We start from the raw sequence: 20,372 nt of genomic DNA, 5'->3' as shown, positions 1-20,372 counted from the left end.
GTCTCTGCTTCAGGCAAAATCTTCAGTAAAGTCTCCACTGTATCTCTGTGAGTGGATTCTTTGGGCGGGGAAGGTGGGGGCTGAAAGAGGTGCTGAGTTATTTACCTGGGGCAAAACCAGAAATAATAGGCAGAAGTGCAGGAAGGGATTGCTGGCATCAAGTTGATGCACCACAGAGTATTAAATAACAGAGAATGAAGGATTTTTAACAATAGATTAAAGATTAAAAGGGTTGGACTCATGTCATCAATTTGAAAAGAATTGCTCGAGCGTTTGAGTAGAAGGTGAATCCTCATCTGAAATGATGGAGAAATAGGAGGCTGAGAAGAGGGGGGATGAGAGATGGGGACCAGCAAGTGGTTTCTGTATGTTTTCTGGGTGTGACTTGCTTATGGTAACATGTCAATTTCAAATTCCCTTTTAGAGTAGGCTAAATATTAGACTAGAGGGAACAATCCATGTTGTTTGTTATTGAAAATATTCAGATTACCTTGCAACGTGGGGGGGCTTGAAATAATAGTTACTTGAATGATATGAAAAGTTAGATGAAGCTAAATTAGTTTGTGATATTTATCACTGGAAATGGCCTAAGACAGGCTGAACATGTACATGTCTGTCTATATATGTCTGTCTCTATACATGTATATGTCTTTATAGCTCTCCTGAAAAAGTGTTTGGACTAATAGTTGGAAAAGATAAGTTATGTGAGGTCATTTCCATTTATATTTAAACTAGGTGTCAGTTAGCAGTACCTGAAGATATTTCTGGTTGTCACAGATGGGAGCTGCTACTACTCTGGGAGTGGGTGGAGGCCAGGATGCTGCTAAGCATCCTGCAGTGCACAGGGCAGCCCCACAACAAAGAATTATCCCACCTCAATGCAACCAGTCCCGAGGTTGAGCAACTCGGATTCAGATAATGAAGTCAAGGAATGGGAAGGTAGTTACTTTCCCAATAGTTATATTTGTTGTAGTATAATAGCTAAATTCTGATCTTTATCTTTCTGAATTGACACTTTTTGATACAGAGAGGGATATTTTTCACATACAAAACATACCTTGATTCAGAAGAGTATCTCATAATTAAGAAGATGCAGTTGGTTACTTTTCCTGTTCTTAGTCTAATCAGGATTTCTAAACACTTATGTGACTGGCTTACAACTGCTGGATCTCAGGCAAATAAGTCCCCAGCTGAGAGGTGGACAACCTCTTTTTAGCCAACTGTTTCCTCTGTCTGCAACACTCTTCCTTAGAATATACAATGGCTCCTTTTCTAATTTCATTCAGATTTATATTCAAGCACTTATATATATCAGAGAAATTTTGTTTGTTTGTTTTTGACCACACACACACAAAATCCCTTTCCCCACCTGACACTCACTATTCCTTTAACCTTCTTTGTCTCCAGAACACTCATCACCATGTGATATGTATTAATTTGTGTGCTGTCTCCTCCACTAGAACCTAAGCTCCATGAAAGCAAGGATTTTGCTTTGTTCATGGCTGTGAACGATGCCTGGAATATAGAAAGTGCTCAATAAGTAGTGACTGAATAAATGATTTATTCTTTCTCATCGGATACCTTTTATTAGGGCTGTTCACAAATAACAAAACACAGACTTGTCAAGCTATTTAGAGACCTAATCTTTGATTTTCATCTTCCTTTGTCTCTGGTGGAAATATTAATTAATAATGTTAGTTAAGGGGAACAGTAAATCCCTAGATAACTAAGAGGTAGCTTTACAATCGAGAATCTGTCCTTCAGTGCTCACCTTTACTGTGTAAATAAGTGAGAACATTTACTCTCATCACAGATAAATTATTAAAAGCCCTCTGAAAATCAAGGAACCATTAAATGTACTTAGGTAATACCTCTGGAAGGACATGCCAGTAATTGAAACTCTGAAATTAAAATAAAGCCATAAAGAATGAATTACTTCTTCTGATCCTTTTATAACAAGGTTTTGCCTGCAATTGGAGACTCACTTTCTTGGTAGCAATCAGAGGTGATATTCTGTCTGTTGGTAGTTTATTGAAATATGTAAGCATTATTTGAAAGGCATTCTCCTTGATAGAAAAAAAGGATAAAAATAGAGGTTTCTATAAATCTTTTTCTTTCTTTAGACTTTTTCCTAACATAATGGACATGATTTGCCATGTAAAAATTGTTTTTCTGTTAACTGTAGAACATACCGTTAAAATCTCAATAGGATGAATTTATCTCGATGACACTCACATTTGAGTTTCCAAATCCTCTGTACTGATGTTTATGGGAGGATTTTGATCAGATGTAGTTAGATACAGATAGGGATGTAGATAGGATAGATGGATAAGTAGATAGACAGGCTGATAGATAGCTTTTTCTTTCCTTTTTCTCAAAACACAAGTCAGACCTTAAAATTATGCACAGAGACCTCACTAAGACAAATGTGAGATAAAGCCTGGTTCCAAAAACTTTTTTGTTACTGATGTAATCAGGTTAAAATGTACACTAAGGGCAATTATAAGTGAGAAAGTTATAGAACAGTAAAGGAAAATTTGACAGGGATCCACAGACCCAGCAGATCCTTGGGTGAGGGCCATGATGAGAGTGAATGGTCAGGGCAGAGTGTAGGGCTTGGAACAAATATCTCAGTGGCCTCCGTGGTTACGGCTGACATAGATAAATGAGGACATAGCTCCATCCTGGGCTAGTTTTACTAGTTCACTTATGTCTCAAACCCAATTGTCTTGCATTCACAATCTGTTGAATGAACTTTTTTAGGAGACATGAACATTCTGAATTCTTGGAAAATGTTATTACTACCAGGCTGTCAAGAATTCAGATAGTGGCTTTAACCACATGGGAACATAAAAAGATGGAGTGTCCTTTAATGCACTATAAACACAGAAGATGTTTTCATTTTTTGTAATTCACTCTGAATAACTGCTTCAGACTATGTGCATTTCTTTAGAGATTGAGTCTAAGAGTTTTTCATGTCAGAAGCAAGAACTTAATTTTAAGAAACATTTTTTTCTTCTAAGTTGATACCCGTATACCTTAAACTAATTTCTTCTTAATGTTCTGTGATTTCTCGTTAGTGACACTAATTAAAAAGCAATTCCAACTCCACTCTAATAGGAAGACTTTGTTGTTCATTCTAAATTGTACTTGAGTTTAAATCCCAGTATCTTCATAGCCTCATACCTTCATGGTTTTGAACACATGTGATTTTTCCTTTCCCTAAATGTCTATAGCACAGTTAGTTTACTCACAGGTGGAATTATGAGATGGAGGCATCACAGATTGACAAAAATAACCTGGGATTTGGAGTCAGACACTTTGTAGCTGTGTGACTGTGGGCAAACTACTTAATCTCCATGATTACAATACTCCTTGTCTCTGAAACGAGGCTAAGACCCAGCCTGCAGAGCTGGGTGCCCTTGAACATCTTGAGCACCTGGTAGGCATTTGTAAATAACAATGAATATTTATTATTTCTGTCTAATGATATATCTCATTTAACATTGTCTTAACTTTTACTTTACCTGTTTTTAGCTTTTCACTTAATATGGCTATGATTATATCTTTGGATATTCTAAAATACAACTTACATATTACAGGTGCTCAAAACATTCATTCATTCATGCATTCATTGGCTTCTATTTGTGTCTGAATGTACTGGGTGCTGAGGATGCAAAGATGAATGAGACAGGTCCTTGCTCTTGTCCCCTTCTACTACGGTAGCTTTTTCAAAGCCACGTGTAGTAAGATTTGACTCTGTGTATTTACTTCATTGACCAAATGCTCTTTCTTATAAATCACTATCAACTGAACAGTGTCAGCATCGAGAGCTATCTAGGGAGTGACTGGTAGGGGCCACCCCTGCTGAAGTACAGCTGTAGTTCATGACAGCCAAGACTTGTGCTCTGTAAGCACTGAGTTGTTGGCTTAGGACATTACTTAGCTGAACATCTAAGACCTTTCTGGAAAGATGAGAGAGAATCCCTTTAATGTGGGGATTCAGATAACACAGCCTGTGTGTCTCCTTTGTCAGTTCTAGTGATCAGTGCCAATGTCCCACGAGTTCACTAGAAAACCCCCAGACAATATTGAGGCATTTAAGTTCAATATAAAATATGTTCAGTTTACCACTTAACTTGAATTTGTTAAAGTTTCTAAATGGGAAATTTGCTCAATTAAACTTAACCTTTAATGTTATTAACATTCTTGTAATTCCTTTGTTCAGAGACAGTTTCTTAAAAAAGAAAAGCAAATTCTATACCCCATCCACTTTGATTTGAGAAGTGCTTAGATTGGAAAAAAAAAAAAAAAAGAGCCCTATCTGCCTTATTTTCTCTTTGAGCAAGATCCTTGGCAATATGTACCTCAGTCAAAGGATTAATATCCCTAATGTGAAGGAATCCTACCAGTTGATAGGAAAATGATAAAAATCACAATTCAGAATTTGACAAATGATAAGAATGGGCAGTTCACAGAAAAGGAAATCCACATGGTGAAAGTAATGCAAGTAAAAACAATTGAGATGCTATTTTTCATCCTTTAATTGGCAAATAGTAAAAAGAATATCCAGCGTGGATAAGAACATACAGAAAGGTCTTATGCACTGCTGGTGTGAGTGTAAATTGCTACAACATTTTTAGAAAGAAATTTATAAAAACTAATAAATACATAAACTCTTTCACCTAGGAATCTTGCCTGTAGAAATAATAGCACCTGTAAGTAAGAATACTTAAGGATATATGCACAGTAATTTTTGTTTGTGGTAGCTAGAAACTGGAAAGAATCTCTTCATCAGTAAGATAAATGGTTGAATTAATTATGGCATATCTGTAAGTCAAAATATCATGCAGCTGTGAAAAATATTGCTAGAATAACAGTCACTGATCCAGAGGGAGATATCCAAGATGTTCTGGGCAAAGACAAATTATTGAGTAATGTGTATAGGATTTATTTTAAAAAACCCATGCTCTCTGCTTATATATAATGAATGGTTTATATATATAAAATATAAGTTTTATGTATTTATATAAATATATTTATAAGTCCTTTTTCTGTTACATATTTATGTTAACAAGGGGGAAAACGTGGAAAGCTACATTTCTAGTGTTAACATTGGTTACATTAGGAAGCAGGGATAGTGACCTCTTTTTTCATCTTGGTCATTTTTATTTGTTACAATGAATGCATATTACTTTTTAATTAAAAACATCAATGGAGAAAAATTTTTAAAAAGAGTCATGGATGCAATTGAATTATTAGAGCTTATAAGTATTTGTCTGGGGAAAAACCTGGTTTATAAATTCACTATTACCTTCTGCAAAACTAATGACATTTTAAGACTTCATTGTTTCAAGGGAGAAAAAGATTCCAGTTTATACTACTACAAAAGTGTCCAGGTTCAGATTTAACTATTTAGATGATTCGTCTATAAGTCAGCTTTCCACAGGACTGAAGATGGAAGAAATACACAGCATCAGCAGTGAAGGAGTCAGCCCTAGACATCAGACATTTCCTCTTTCCCTCTTTTCTATTTGTTAATATTCTTCATCTCTTTAAGCCAGTCTTCCATTCCAGACTATAAGTCCATTTTCTCCCCCAGTAAAATAAATTCTTAAATTGTACTTCTAGAAACATTTTATTTTTCTACTTCTCCCTTGGACATTTTTCTCTATCTTAATTTAATTCTAAGATAAAGGGATTAGATTAAGCATGACACAGATACTTACTGAATACCCTCCCTGTGCTGAATTTAAGAACCTAGACACGCTTTTTTGGAGAATGAAGAAAGTAGGTGTTTTCTGTTTATCCAAGATATCTACGTCTCTGATTTAGTGATGACTACTGTTTTTCATCAATTTCTAGGACATAAATATTTCTTAATTTAATATCTCTGAAATTGGGAGGCTTCTTAAAATGATGGTGTGCTATGGTTTAATTGTTAGCTTCATGTCTTAGAGGTACAAGAATATAATGGTACATCTTATAGCCAATGGCATAGATTTAATGAAATATGATAGAGATTGGGGAAAATGGAGAAAGCAGAGTATATCCAGAATACTGGATTTGACCAAGGCACCAAGCTCAGGTGATGTGGGACAGAGGGAAAAAACAGAATAGAAGGGGCAGTAATGTATCATCCAAGGGACTAGGATTTCCCTGTGCCTGAAATGGTGGTCATTTAAATAAGAAAGGGGGATTTGAGGATACAGAGGCCAGTAGTTTGAATGTGGAGTCTTGTCTCCTTTATTGCTTTCTCCATTGCACAGAGGAAAACTCAGTGTAAGGGGATAGAGACCAGTCTTTAAAATAGGGAAACTATAACTGTGCAAGTAGAGGATCTTAGAAGAAATCTCAGGAGAAAAGCTTGTACATCAAAGTTGTTTAAAAATTATTTGATAATCTTGTGGAATCTGTGTATGTTGTATGTTCAAAGTTCTTTTGATTATTTTATTTTGGCAGATGGGGAGGTAAATTAGGTTTATTTATTTTTGGAGGAGGTACTGGATTTTGAACCCAGGACCCTGTGCATGCTAAGCGTGCGCTCTACTACTTGAGCTATATCCTCCCCCCTCAATAGTTCTTTACAGTGAAGCATTTTAATAAATGATTGATGATAAATTAAAATCATACTCTATAGGAAAGGTTAGGATAAGTATCATTTCAGTTAAGATATTATGCAAACAGAATGACAAATAAATACATATTTCTTTTTTATTACTAATATTGTGTATTACTTTAGTGTAGAATATTCTCTGCCTTCGTTTGTTGCTTTATTTCTTGGCCAGGTTCAAATTCCTGGGATAGGTTTATATTTAATGCCAATGCTTTCATTAGGCAAAACCCTAATGCATTAAACAGAATTAAAAATCTTCCATTCACTTACTTGAACTCCAAAAGGTTCACTTCATGGCGATAATCCCCCTGGACCATCTTTAAATTTGAAGTTTGCTCAGAACTGGAAGCCTCTATTTTTCCTAAGAGCTGTGTTACCTAAAGAAAGTACAAAAGGGAACTTTTGTGTGTGTGAACAAAACCACTAGCACTTACACCTTAATTATACTTTATTCCTAAAGGAGCCAGGGATAAAGATATGAGCCTAAAGCAAATTTGCATTTGAAAATGATTTTTTTCAAAGGAATGATTCAACAATTATAGCACTATCTTCAGGGGAAGGACAAAGGGGGAGTGTTCTGTTCCGCTGTCTGTAACAGTCTTTTTGATAACAGACTATGTGATGAGATGACAAAATGGACTATTAACATTGGTTTATCAATTTGTTAATTTGATTATTTCTTTACTTTCTGTCTCCCAGGTTACAATGTAAGCCACTCTGTCCTCTATCACCACTAGATATCTAGGTGCACATTAGATGACCAATGGTCAGTGCTCACCAAATACTTACTGAATAAATGCTTAAATGTGCAATTGGGCTCTGTGAAGAAAACACATGAGTGGCCTAAGGTCAGGCCTCAGAAATTTCCAGGTAGGATTCTGACAGGAGTATAGGGAAAGGCCAAGTGAAATGACCTAGGGTGTATAAAAGCAGGAAAACATAAGTTCCAGGTTTGGGAGTTAGGATAAAAGTGCCTTCCACATTGAGGAAGTTCTTTAGGTGACAGGACTGGATGGGGAAACAGACGCAGAATAGCAGCAGCCTGTAATCATGTCCATGCAAATGAAACTACACGGTTGCCTTCAGTCAAACAATTCAACTCCTGAAAGAGACGTTCATGTGGAACTCAGTGGTACTTAATGAAATTTGAGTTCTCTTGGAAAAGAAAGAGGTGAATAATGGAAGGGTTTGAACAGATAGATGTTGGTTGGGCAACCGATACCACATGAATGCTTATTTGTAGGAGATACACTCAAAACAGTGTATTTATAGGAGGTACACTCAAAAGCAGAATTGTTAGCAATGAAAGATAGTGAAATACAAGCCTGGAAAAGCAAAGGCAAAGAAAGCAGGCAGAGCAATGTCATTAGACAAAACATTCCGCAAGGCAAGCTCTGTTAACGGGGGCAAAGATGGTCATTTAAAATCCACAGTGAAAAACAGTTTTGAATCCTTATTTACCTTAAATATTGGAAGGCAGCTATCTAACCACTAGACCACCAACGCTTCTATTTACCTTATATATTGAACTAAAAAGCAACAGTTGTAGAATTATAAGGATAAACTAACAGAGACAATATATTAGAGATTTTAAATGACGTCTCTTGACTCTTACTGGTCAAGTAAGTAAAATATAAATAAATATATAGGAAGATATGAAAAATACAGTTTATTTAATAGATTTACATACCAAACAGTCTAACTTACAAACAGCAAATATTCATCCTTTCCCAGTGCCTACTGAGCATTTGTAAAAACTAAGCAAACATGACTACAAAGAAACTCAAATTATTCCAAAAAAGCAGGAAAAGCAACTAACTACACTGCACTAAAACTAGAAATGAATAAAAGGGTAAAGAAACAAAAATCTAACCATTTGAGTAAAAGAAAACTTTTTAAATTCTGTTTTTAATTTCAGTGTTTCACATGAAAATGTGCCTCTCAGGTCACATATAAGTAGCATCTTACAGCCAAAGGCCTTGACTGCTGTGCCCAAAACCCATCACCCTGTGTTGAGGCCATGCTTCCCACTGGCTGCTCCCAGTCAGTGTCTGAGCTGTAGTCCTTTGATGAGTGACTCTGGTTCAAGGAACTAGATGAAACTTCGTTAGAATGGCATTGCAGCCTAGGACCTTCCTCTGCTGTCTTTTTCACAGGAGTCAGTAGCACTGCAGGCGGATAGCTCTCTTCATCTCCTTCAGTTCCCTCCCCATTTTCCTTCACAGTTTTTTCCCCTCAATAAATCTCTTGCACATCTACTTCCTTTATGGCATTTGCTTTTCAGTGGACTAACACAAATGTCAAAGAGTGCATCAGTGCTGCAATTACAATTAACTTAGGAAAAGATAATGAGAATATCACATATCAAAAGGACATAGCCACATCTATAATCAGAGGTAAATTTGTGGCATTAAATTTTTCCATCATTATACAAGACAGAATGAAGTTAGGTATAAACTTGCCATTCATGTCACAAAGTTAAAAAGAGAAAGACAAACCTAACCAAAGGAAAGCAGGATGAAGAAAGTGACAAATTGTGGTAGGCAGGATGGCTCCACAGAGGTGTCCATGTCCTCATCCCTGGAATCTGTGAATGTGTTATACTGGAGGGCCAAAGGAATTGGCATCTGTAATTAAGGTTTACAGACCTTGAAATAAGCTGTAATTCAAGCTTTACAAACCTTGAAATAGGAAGATTATCCTGTCTTGTCCAAGGGGGCCGAATCTAATATGAGCCCCTAAAAGCAGAGAACTTTCTCCAGCTGGAGTCAAAGAGAGGCAACAGCAGAAGTAGTCAAAAGATTTGAAGCATGAGATGAACTTGACCTGCTCTTGCTGGAGAGAAGCTCCATGGAAAAAACGAGACAGATAGCAGGCAGCTGGGGGAAGTCTGGTTCCCAACTGAAAGCCAGCAAGGACCTCAGTCCTGAAACTGCAAGAAACTGAATTGAGCCAAAACTTTGAATGAGCCAGAAGGAGCATTCATCCCCTGAGCCTCCCCAAAGGAACACAGCCATGCTGATACCTTGATTTCTGCCTTGTGATACCCTAAGCAGAGGATCCAGTCTAGCCTACCCAGACTTTTACCTACAGAAACTGTAAGGTAATACATTTGTGTTGTTATAAACCACTCAGTGTGTGGTAACGTGTTATGGCAGCAACAGAAAACTGATACACAAACATTTAAAAAAATGTTTAAGAAACAAAATTTATGGGATTGATACTTAAGTCCAAGGGCTGTTTTTTTTTTTTTTGAAAAGGTAGTTTGTCTTATTCTAAATATGAAGAGAGGGCACATAAATATTAAAATTAGGAATAAGAAAATAAAGAACAGTTATAAATACCTATGATCCAAATAACATAGCAAGAACATTCACAAAGCTGAAATTGTAGATAAAATGGAAGCCCAATAATTATGAGACTTTTATTCACTTTTCTTAATCCAAAGTAGAAGGAGACCAAAAATAAGGATTCAGAAGACCTAGCCAGTATGCTGTTTTTTGTGGATATTGACTGACCTTTGTCCCTAAAAATATGAAATATATATTCTTTTGAACACACACAAAATTTTAGTATCCAACCACCAAGTGAACCCCTCAAAATATTTTAGAAACTAAGACTGGTATATAGAACAGATTTTAATTACAGTGTGAGAAAACTAAAAATGAATACCAGAATAACAAAACAAAAAATCTTTAACTCAGGAAAAAAATCAAAAACAAAAGAACCCTAACAACTAACTCTTAACTATTCAATCAAAAGAAAAATAGGCAATTGCAGAATTTCTAGGAAATGATAATGAGAACATTATATGTCCAACGGTAGGGGATGTAGAATTAAAGAAATAAATGAATACTTGGGGAATGTTCATAGTCTTAAGTGCTTATATCAGTAAAAAAGGAAGATACAAATATTTATGGTTCAGAAAGTTAGAAAATAGAAAACTGCAGGGAAGGAAAAAATAATAAAAATAAAAGCTTAAACTGATGAATTGGAAAACAAAATGGAAGTAGAATTAAAAACATAAAAAGTCTGGTTCATTGGAGAATAATCAGTGTAATTACTAAGGCAAAAAGAAAAAAAGAAAAGCACAAATAAACAAAATGATAAATGGCCAGGGGAGAAATACCAGTAGAAGGAATTAAAACAATCCTAAAAGCATTTTGCAAAACTTTATGCAAATAAATTTTAAAATCTGGATGAAATAGATATTTTTTTCCAAGGAAAAGTAATTTACTAAAGCTCAGCCTTGAAGAGAGAACGTTTAAACAGACCAATTTCCACAGGAAAAAAATCAAGCAAATGTACCAAAGGATTCCTTTCCCCACAAAATCATTAGGCCCAGACACTTTCAGAAGCTAACAAATCCTTAATGAATAGATAACTATAATGTTCTTCAAACTATTTCAGACCATAGAAAAAGAAGAGAAATTTTCAAATTATTTTTATAAAGTCAGTGCAACATTGATTCCAAAATCTGAAAAAGATTGTACAAAAAATGCTCTTGGAGACTCATTTATAGACTTGCTGTTAAATTCTTAAGTAAAATATCAGTAAATAGTATCCAGCAGCACAGTTGAAAAAAGCATCATAATCAAGTACAGCTGAGTTTTTTAAAGAAGTAAGGATTGTTTAATAATAGGAAATGTATTAACACAAATAGTTATGCTAGTGTAGTTTAGAAGAAAACTGACATTATCTGCACAAATGCCAAAAAGGAATTTAACATAATTCCTAATTATTCTTTTTAAAAAATTAAGATATAATTGACACCTAAAATCGTATTAGCTTTAGTTGTACAACATAATGAGTTGATACATGTATATACTGTAAAATGATTATACAGTCACTTAACATTCACTGCCTCACATAGTGACAATTTTTTTTTCTTGGAATGAGAACTTTGAATATCTACTCTCTTTAACAACTTTTAAATGCACAATACAGTATTGTTAACTGTAGTCACTATGGTGTAATTATATCCGCAAGACTTACTTATCTTTATAATCATACTTGATTTTAAAAACATCCATAAAATAGGAATAATATCAAACAGGTTAGAAATACTGGGGACATTTCTATTAAAGTCAAGAACAAGACTATTCCTGCATTACTGTTTGTTATTGTACTGGAGTTGTTATTCAAAAAGGAGAATTTGTGAATGAAATTCCATATATGAAAATGGAAAAAGATGAGCTTAAATTATTATTATTTGAAAGTCATATGATTGTGTGCCTGGAAAAACCAACTGAAAAATTACTATTGTCAAGAAGAGAACTCACTGTTAGTGGAGTGTAAAGGTAATAACAGCTTTTACAATATACACATAACAACTACGTAGAAGAGATAATGAAATCCCCATTACAATAAACTAAAAGAAGATGGAGAAATCTCAAAATACATTTAAGATGATGCCAAACCTAAGTGAGGTACATTTGAAACCACTCCTGAAGGATATAGAAGCAAAACACTTGTATAAAACACTCAGCATTATGAATATGTCAGTTCTAAAGTTAATTTATAAATTTGACATGATGTCAATAAACATTAAAGGAGAAAGACTTGTCTATTTATTTGTTGGAACTATAAGGCTGATTTTAAAATCATATGCAAAAACATATTATCTCCCCCTGCAAAGAAAAATGGGGATAAAATCATATGCAAAAACAAACAGTTACCACCAGGAAAAGGGAAAAAAACAGTGGAAGGGATTAGCCCTACAAAATATTAAAAATACTACAAGTCCCCAATAAGTAAAATAATGAGTAAGAAACATTCTTTTCTAAGAAAAACTCCAAATGGATCAAGAATTTAAATACAAACAATAAAGCCATGAAAGTGCTAGAAGAATATGTGGGCAATTCTTTCAAGCCTTTGTGTGGGGAAGCTCTATCTGTCACTTAAAATTCCAGAAGCCACAAAAGACTGATAAATTCAGCTACAAATAGAGAACATATGCACATCAAAAGTCAAAAGGCAAATGACAAACCAGGAAAACGCGTCTGCAGCTCATATCATAGAGAAAGGGCTCATCTCCCTAACAAGGAGCTCCTAGAAATTGAAAAGAAAGAGAAAAATAACCCAGTAGAGCAATGGAAAAAAGACATGAACTGACAGCTCACTAAAAAGGAAATAAAAATAGCTCTAAAGTATATGAAAAGATGTTCAACCTCATAACAAAAAAGGCTTATTGAAACACAGAGATGCTATCTTTTTTTTTTTAAGGCAAAATTTAAAGGTCAAACAACGCTCACTGGTGAGTCAGTGGGGATATAGGACAGTTTATATATTGCTGGTGGGTGTGCAATTCAGTAAAAGCCCTATAGAGAGCAAGATCTTTCCAAGTAACAAACACGGGAGCCTTCGACCCAGCAATCCCACTTCTGGGTATCCTACAGACATACCTACAGACACACAAAATGAGACAAGTACAAAGTTATACATTGCAATATTGTTCAAAAGAGCAAAATGTTGAAAAGAACCCAAATGTCCATCTATGAGAGATTGGTTAAATGAGCTATTATACACAGAGGAAGAGTATACAGTCGTGAAAAAGAATGAGGGAGCTCTCCAGGTACTGATATAATGAATCTCTTGGATATATTTGTTTTGTTAAAAAAAAAAAACCAAAACCAGATGCCTAGTAATACACATATAGTATGTTATCTTTTGTGCAAAAAAGGAGGAAATGAGACCATGTATTTGTATTTGCTTGTGTCTTTGTAAAGGCATACTGAAAGGAGTCACAACAAACTAATAAAAATGGTTACTTGTAATGAAAGGATGTGATAATTGATGACAGAAGTGGGAGTGAAAATTCCCAGGGTGTATTTTCTTGTAGAGTTTTGATTTTGAACCATATGTATGTATTACCTTAAAAAAAACTAAGAAGAGAGAAACTATAGTCTAATATCACCTTTGAACTTAGATGCAAAATAAAGTGCTAAAGTATTACACAAAGACTGTAGTGCTTTCGTTAAGAAATGCCAGAATGTGTCAGTATTGGGAAATGCATTGATACAGTACATTAGAAGGCCAAAGAATTAAACAAGCTAACAAAAAACCAAACCAAAAAGCAACTAATATGGTGACTTAAACATTTGTTAATATCTAAAAGGCATTTTATAAAATTGTATGTTCAGTTCTAATAAAAACTAAGTAAGGTAGGAATTGATGGATACTTCCTCAATATAATTAAAAATACATCAACTAATGGCCAACAGCAAACAACAAAGTCATTTCTAGTGTAATCAGAAATTGGAAAAGCTGCCTTCTATGAACACTCTTATGTAACAGTATTCTGGAAGTTCCGGTCAAGGCCTTTAAGAAAAAATAATGAAATTTTACATCAGAAAACCAGAGCTATAGTTGTTACGATTTATTGTTAATATGTTTTGAGTACCTTGAAAAACTGAGAGAATCAAGCGAAAAACTATTAGGACTAATTAGGTGGGTTTGTAGGGGGGCAACTAGGGGAGCCTGATGGGACTGCAGTGAACTGTGTGCCCCTGTGAGCCTTCTCCTCTTGATAAGCTGTCTCCCAGGAACAAAGAGTCAAACACCAAGTGTTCATCTCCCCCGATTCCGGAAGGATTTCCACTTTGTTTTGCCCAAATGACTTCAGAGGAGATGTGCTTGTCTCACATAAGGTACATGACAAAAAGGGGGCACAGAAGAGGTTTGCATTGGCTCCTTTAGTTAAACCATTAACTGGGGAGTTGAAAAGGGGGAGACACATTTCAGGCAGAAAAGAGCACAAACCACCTGGAGGCCGGGCAGTATTTTGGAGTGAGAGGATCTACCTGCAGGTAGTTCAGTGTCACTGGGTATAAAAGGTGAGCCAGGGAGCACAGGGTGAGCTGCAGAGATAAGCAGGGGCCAGTGTGGAGATGGCCTTTAAAACCCAGGACAATGGACTTGTCTATTATTTTGTAACAGATGTAACCCATTGCAGGGATGTAACATGAGCAACTCACATTTATGCTGAAACTTCAACAGTAATAGCTTCCACGGGGAATTCCTTGGTTTATAATCTCTAGTTATACACCCTTTGAGGAGAACCCAGAGAGTAAGGGAATAATGGCACTAGGAGAACTGAGCAGCATATGCTTGTTCTGGGTGGCTGGGCTGGAACAAAGAAGGTGCTATTAAATATTTGTTGATTGACCTGGCAGTACTCATAGTGTATATGTGTGATCTGTATTTAAACCGTTTGGAAGAAAAGAGTTCTTCTGAACAATTACCACTTGACTAGGTGTTTTGGCAAGTTATAGTGATCTTACTTCTCGGCAGTAATGCATAATGTAAGCGTTCCAAATATTTTCAGTTACCTTCATATCCAAGTTCTTAGAAACAGTTTCTAGGGCAGACATGAGCTCTTGAATTCTTTTTTCGAGTTGCTGATGCTCATGCCTGATGAAGTGAATGTCTCCAGAAAGCTTCATGATGCTGGAATCACATCTAGTGGCAAGATGAAAATTGGTTGTCAGACTAGATAGGCTTATAACATTTTTACTACTACAGTAGAATCGGTGTATTCATTTGATGGCAAAGCCCTAAAGTTCTTTGAAAAATGAGTTGGTAGAGGAAGGAGCATATACAGGAGTCGCCTTCATTTTCCTCTTTTTTTCCTGGTGGGAGAGAAACCAGGTTGGAAAATGATGCGGTGGCCCAAATTAAAGCACTGGGTTGAAGCAGATGAAGACATTGGAGGAAACTGGGTAAGATTTTAGATTTTCAGCCTGATAGATTAACTCTGTCATAGGAGTTCCAGCAGATTTTAATATTTTGAGAGTACTCCTTGCCACCTAAAAACTGAAACTTTTTCCAATTCTATATTGTGTTCTGAATCCACTTAACTCCCTTTAGCCTCTTTCCTTGCCTCCCAGACTGTCAGTTCTCCTCTGGCTAGAAAAAGTATCCCAGCCCAACAAAGTCTTCCCACCCATCTGAAAAGACAATGCCCTTTCTCTTAACTCCAATCAAAACTTGCTCTTTGAGTGGTCTCAGTTGAGTGTTCTTAGGATGAAAATAATCCACAGTAACATGTATGAAGTTTGGCCCATGAGGTTGCATTTGGTATTTTAGGGGGAAGTAACTCCAGTGAAACGGGGTTGGAGTTAAGATTTACCACTTTTCCGGCATGTCAGGGAAACCCACTCACTACCGCCACTCAGGAACTCCTTTGGGAGAGAGCACGTTGCATACTGTGTTATCAGTTTCAGTACACTCATGTATGCTTGAAAGATAGGACGGAGAGTACTGTAATATTGTGTCTTTTGTATATGATTGATCAGAGGTCACTTTGAAGTTCATTATTTTATAAAATAATTGTTTTGACTGTCATCAAATACTGTGTGTTAGGAACTACATTTTCATGTTGTCATGATAAGTGCTATAAGCTGTTTTATGACTGTCAACATTTTTTAGGATCCAGAAATGAATTTCTTTTTCTTAAGATTTTTGATGCCAAAATTGAGCCGAAGGTGAGTTGAGGATGGTAATTTTGCCTGAGAAATCTTCTAAAGGGATAGCAGGTGAACTGGTAGGGGGTTATGGGGAGACTGCTGGGAGAAAAAATAGAGAATTAATCTGACAAAAAATAGGAGCACCAAAGTCATGGGCAAAACGATTTGTATGTATAAACTGTTATTGTCAGGAGAATATTGTTTGTTAGAGTGTTCTTATGTAAGTCCACATTAAGACACCCAAAAACTACCCGAGAGTAATTGCTGCTACCCCCACCCCCTGCCCTCTCTCACTGAGCCCCACCTGTTCCCCTTCTCAGGGACAGATGACAGCTGGTCTGTGCATTGTAGATTAGTGGTTGAGATTTGGTCTCTGGTGTCAGGTAGACTAGGCTTTCAATCCGGCTTCTATTGCTTCCTAGGTTTGTGATCTGGGACAATTTTCTTATCATCTGTAAGTTTCAGTTTTCCTTATCTGAGAAAAGGGGGTAATGATGCTGAGATCACTACATATAGCTGCACAATTTGTCCTCCACACAACCCAGGGGCTGCCAGACACACGGGGGACAATGTGAACAGTGTCTTCTGGAGTGCAGTGTGCTTGAGTGAAGAGTGGTCCTGCCCAGGTTTATTTAAGGATAAAAGGCGGTGAATGCTCAGCGTTCAGCCAGTACCTGGCACAGAGGAAGCACCCACCCAGGATCAGCAGCTAGTATTTACTTCCTCACCTTGAGTCACCATCCATTCATTTCCAATCCTCCCACCTCCCACCCCCTGCACCCAACCAGCCTAACCCCACACGCTGACGTCAAGAATTAGTGGTTTTTCAAAGCTGCACTCTGTATTTCAAAAGGAAGTTTCTCTTTGTCTCCTTTGAAGTGATTTTATTGTTTCTGTTTTTTTCATATGCAGATATGCCTTGGGGGCCCAAATAGCCAAACGTGGGTAGAGGGTTGGCCTCTGCTGGCTGTTGCTACAGACTAAGTTGTAGACATCTGTGTGGCTGCCCTTGACGTACTTGCCTTTTTCTTTTTTGCACATGAGACTAATCTATTGAATAGAGACAATGTCAAATGCAGGCCAGACAACTCAGAACCTCATCTCATTGGAAGTACTTGCTTCTGAACTGCCATTATACTGGGGTGGGAATTAAGGTGTAAAATTCAAAGCCCATTGTTATCAAATACTGAGTTTGATTCATGAAGCAGTAAAAGGTTTGCCAGGAATTTTGTTAAAATAATCAACTTAGTTTCACTTATGCCAAAATGTTAATTGGAATTAAGGTCAACATATGTGGGAAGGCAGTATTTAATCTGCCTCAGCTAGTCCATTGGTCACTTGCCTGCAAAAATACAGAAAACAGAAAGGGAAAAGGGTGACTGTAAGTCTCATGACTTGTAGCCAAATTGTCTCACCACATGGATTTAAGACATTTTCATAAAAGGGACATTTCAGGGAAAAATAAGGCCTTGTCCTAAAGTCACTGCTTCATACTAAAGGGGAAGTAAGTACGTGATCAGAAAGCAAGGTGGGGGGATGGGGGCTCTTGATTTTCCCTCCTCCCTCAGACACCAAACAAACAGCAAAGTGTGGATCAAGTTCCTCTGGGAAAAATCCAGAAACTAGTTTAGAGACTCCTACACATTGGGCAACAAAGAAAACACTCACATCAAAATGGGTAGAAAAATCTGAGAAACACACATGCCATAAACCCCATCCCTGGTACCTCACCTTATGATTGGGAGGGAACCCCCAAATCCCAGATTCTCCCTGAGGAGCAAAGGGTGTGGACCACACATCTAGCTGCCCCTTGAGAGACTGTCTCCCAAATCATCTAGCTCTGAGAGCTGACGGGTCATGTGTGAGTCACTCACCACAGAAAACAAAGAGGGGGTTTTGAATGGTCATGTGATTAACAAATGGGCAAAAAACCTAAATAAACATTTGTCCAAAGATGACATATAAACAGCCAACAGGTACATGAAAAGGTGCTCTAAGTTACTAACCATCAGGGAAATGGAAATCAAAACCATGAGATATCACCTCATACCTGTTAAGATGAGTATTATCAACAACAACAAAAAAGGTAACAAGTATTGGTGAGGATGTGGAGAAAAGGGAACCCTTCTACATTGTTAACAGGAATGTAAATTGGTACAGCCATTATAGAAAATAGTATGAAGCTTCTTTAAAGAATTAAAAATAGAACTGTCATACCATCCAGAAATCTCTCTTCTGGATATGTATCCGAAGGAAATGAAATGAATACCTGGAAGAAATATGTACTCCCATGTTCATTGCAGCAATATTCACAATAACCAAGATATGGAAATAACCTAAGTGTCTTTGATGGATAAAAGGGTAAAGAAATTGTGATACACACACATGCACACACACACTCTGTCCCTTGGAAATGTTCAGCCTCAAAAAGGAGACGTTGCCATTTATGACAACATGTATAAACCTAGAGGACATTATGGTAAGTGAAATAAGCTAGACACAGGAAAAAAAAAACCCACATGAGCTCATTTATATGTGGAATCTAAAAGTTGAATACATAAAAGGAGAGAGTAGAACAATGGTTATCAAGAGTGAGGAGGTGGGGGAGATGGAGAGATACTGGTCAAAGTGTACAGAGTGGCAGTTATGTGGGCTGTGTAAGTCTAGAGACCTGATGCACAGCGTGATGACTGCACTGAGTGATGCTGCACTGAAAAATGAAAATATGCCAGGAGAGCAGATTTCAGGTGCTCTCATCACACACAAAAAGGTAACTATGTGAGGAGATGTGTTAATTAGCTTGACTATAGTAAGCATTTTAGTATGTATATGTATATCAAATCATCAGATTGCATACCTTAAATATATTCAAAAATTTTAAAAAGGAGACAAAAAAGAGTAGAAACAAATAGGATCAGGGAAGAAAGAGTTGCACATCTTTTCCTAGATATGATTCCATTCATCTCTTGGCTTCATTTAAATCTGTTTGTGATTTTGTCTCCTTTGTAAGACAGAATTTACAAGCATAAAATAATAGATTCATAAGTGGTTTGCAGAAAAATAAATGGTTGAAGTGTCATAAGCACACTACCAAATTAAAGCAAATTCCAAGTTTCATTCAAAAGAGATTTTTGGTGTCTGTCTTTCTAAAATCATGGCACAGCTGAGTAGGGTGGTGGGTTTGCTGGTGTTTTATTATCTTGCTTCATAACTTAACCAAATATTGTAAAAATTCTTTTCTAGGTATCAAATTTTATATAATGTATATAATTTTATGTACTTTAGAAGTATAAAATATGTTTATACTTAATATAAATAATTATATATATGAGCATGTATGTGTGTGTATATATATCTGTGTGCACACACACAGATACTAATCCTGTAGATTCTGTTTTCCTAATGTCTCTTACGTGCTCTAGACTTGCATGGCTAGTGCTTTAGTTTTGGCCCCTGACACTTCTCACTTTGATGACTGCAATAGGCTTCCTTTCATCTCCATGCCTTCTTTCTGTACCCCACCAATTCAGCTACTATTAGAGTGTCACTAAATGTTGTCCCCTTACTTAAAATCTTCCCTGGCTATTTATAACCTTCTACAAAACGTTCAAACTTTTTACTTTGGCCAAAGATCCCTCATCATCCAACTCTGGCCCATTTTTCTAGCTTCATCTTCCAATCTCTCATCTCTCCTAAATGCAAACCCAAAATGCCATAAACATACTCCTCTCACAGGGAGGTCCTGAACATGTCACAGTAATTTAACCCTCAGTTCTTTTGCACATATCATTCCTCCCATGTGAAGTGTCTTTCCTACCCTTTGTTGTCTAGCCAATTGCTACAAATCTTTGAAAACTCATCTGAAGTGTCACCTCTTCCAGGAAGTCATTCTTTTTTTTTTTTTTTTAACATTTTTTATTGATTTATAATCATTTTACAATGTGTCAAATTCCAGTGTTCAGCACAATTTTTCAGTTATTCATGGACATATACACACTCATTGTCACATTTTTTTCTCTGTGAGTTATCATAACATTTTGTGTATATTTCCCTGCCAGGAAGTCATTCTTATGCCCCGATTTTGATATTTTCCAGAGCACCCCAGGCTCTCATTAAGCGCTCACCTCGTTGCTTATATTCTCCTAGGTACGCTGTGAGTAGCTATTGGAAGGAGACCATGTTGCTGGATCCCTGAATCCTAGTGCACTGCCTGGCATATGGTAAGTACTTGATGCATTTTTTGTTGAATTGAATAGATGGATTTCCCAGGAGAGGTTTCTCTTAGGTGT

General features: G+C 36.5%; 1 protein-coding gene across 1 annotated transcript in view; it reads right to left on the bottom strand.

The window, feature by feature from the left end:
* The window catches only part of FAM81B (family with sequence similarity 81 member B), a 47,183-nt gene that overhangs the window by 4,685 nt on the left and 22,126 nt on the right, over nucleotides 1-20,372 (bottom strand). Inside the window, 2 exon segments of the mRNA XM_010993953.3 lie at nucleotides 6,887-6,993; nucleotides 14,947-15,076. Of these exon segments, the coding sequence (XP_010992255.3) occupies nucleotides 6,887-6,993; nucleotides 14,947-15,076 (237 nt within the window).

Source organism: Camelus dromedarius, chromosome 3, assembly GCF_036321535.1.
Source record: "Camelus dromedarius isolate mCamDro1 chromosome 3, mCamDro1.pat, whole genome shotgun sequence".
Lineage (NCBI taxonomy): Eukaryota > Metazoa > Chordata > Mammalia > Artiodactyla > Camelidae > Camelus > Camelus dromedarius.
The sequence above is the reverse complement of the archived record's forward strand: the minus strand, read 5'-3'. Positions and strand labels throughout refer to the sequence as shown.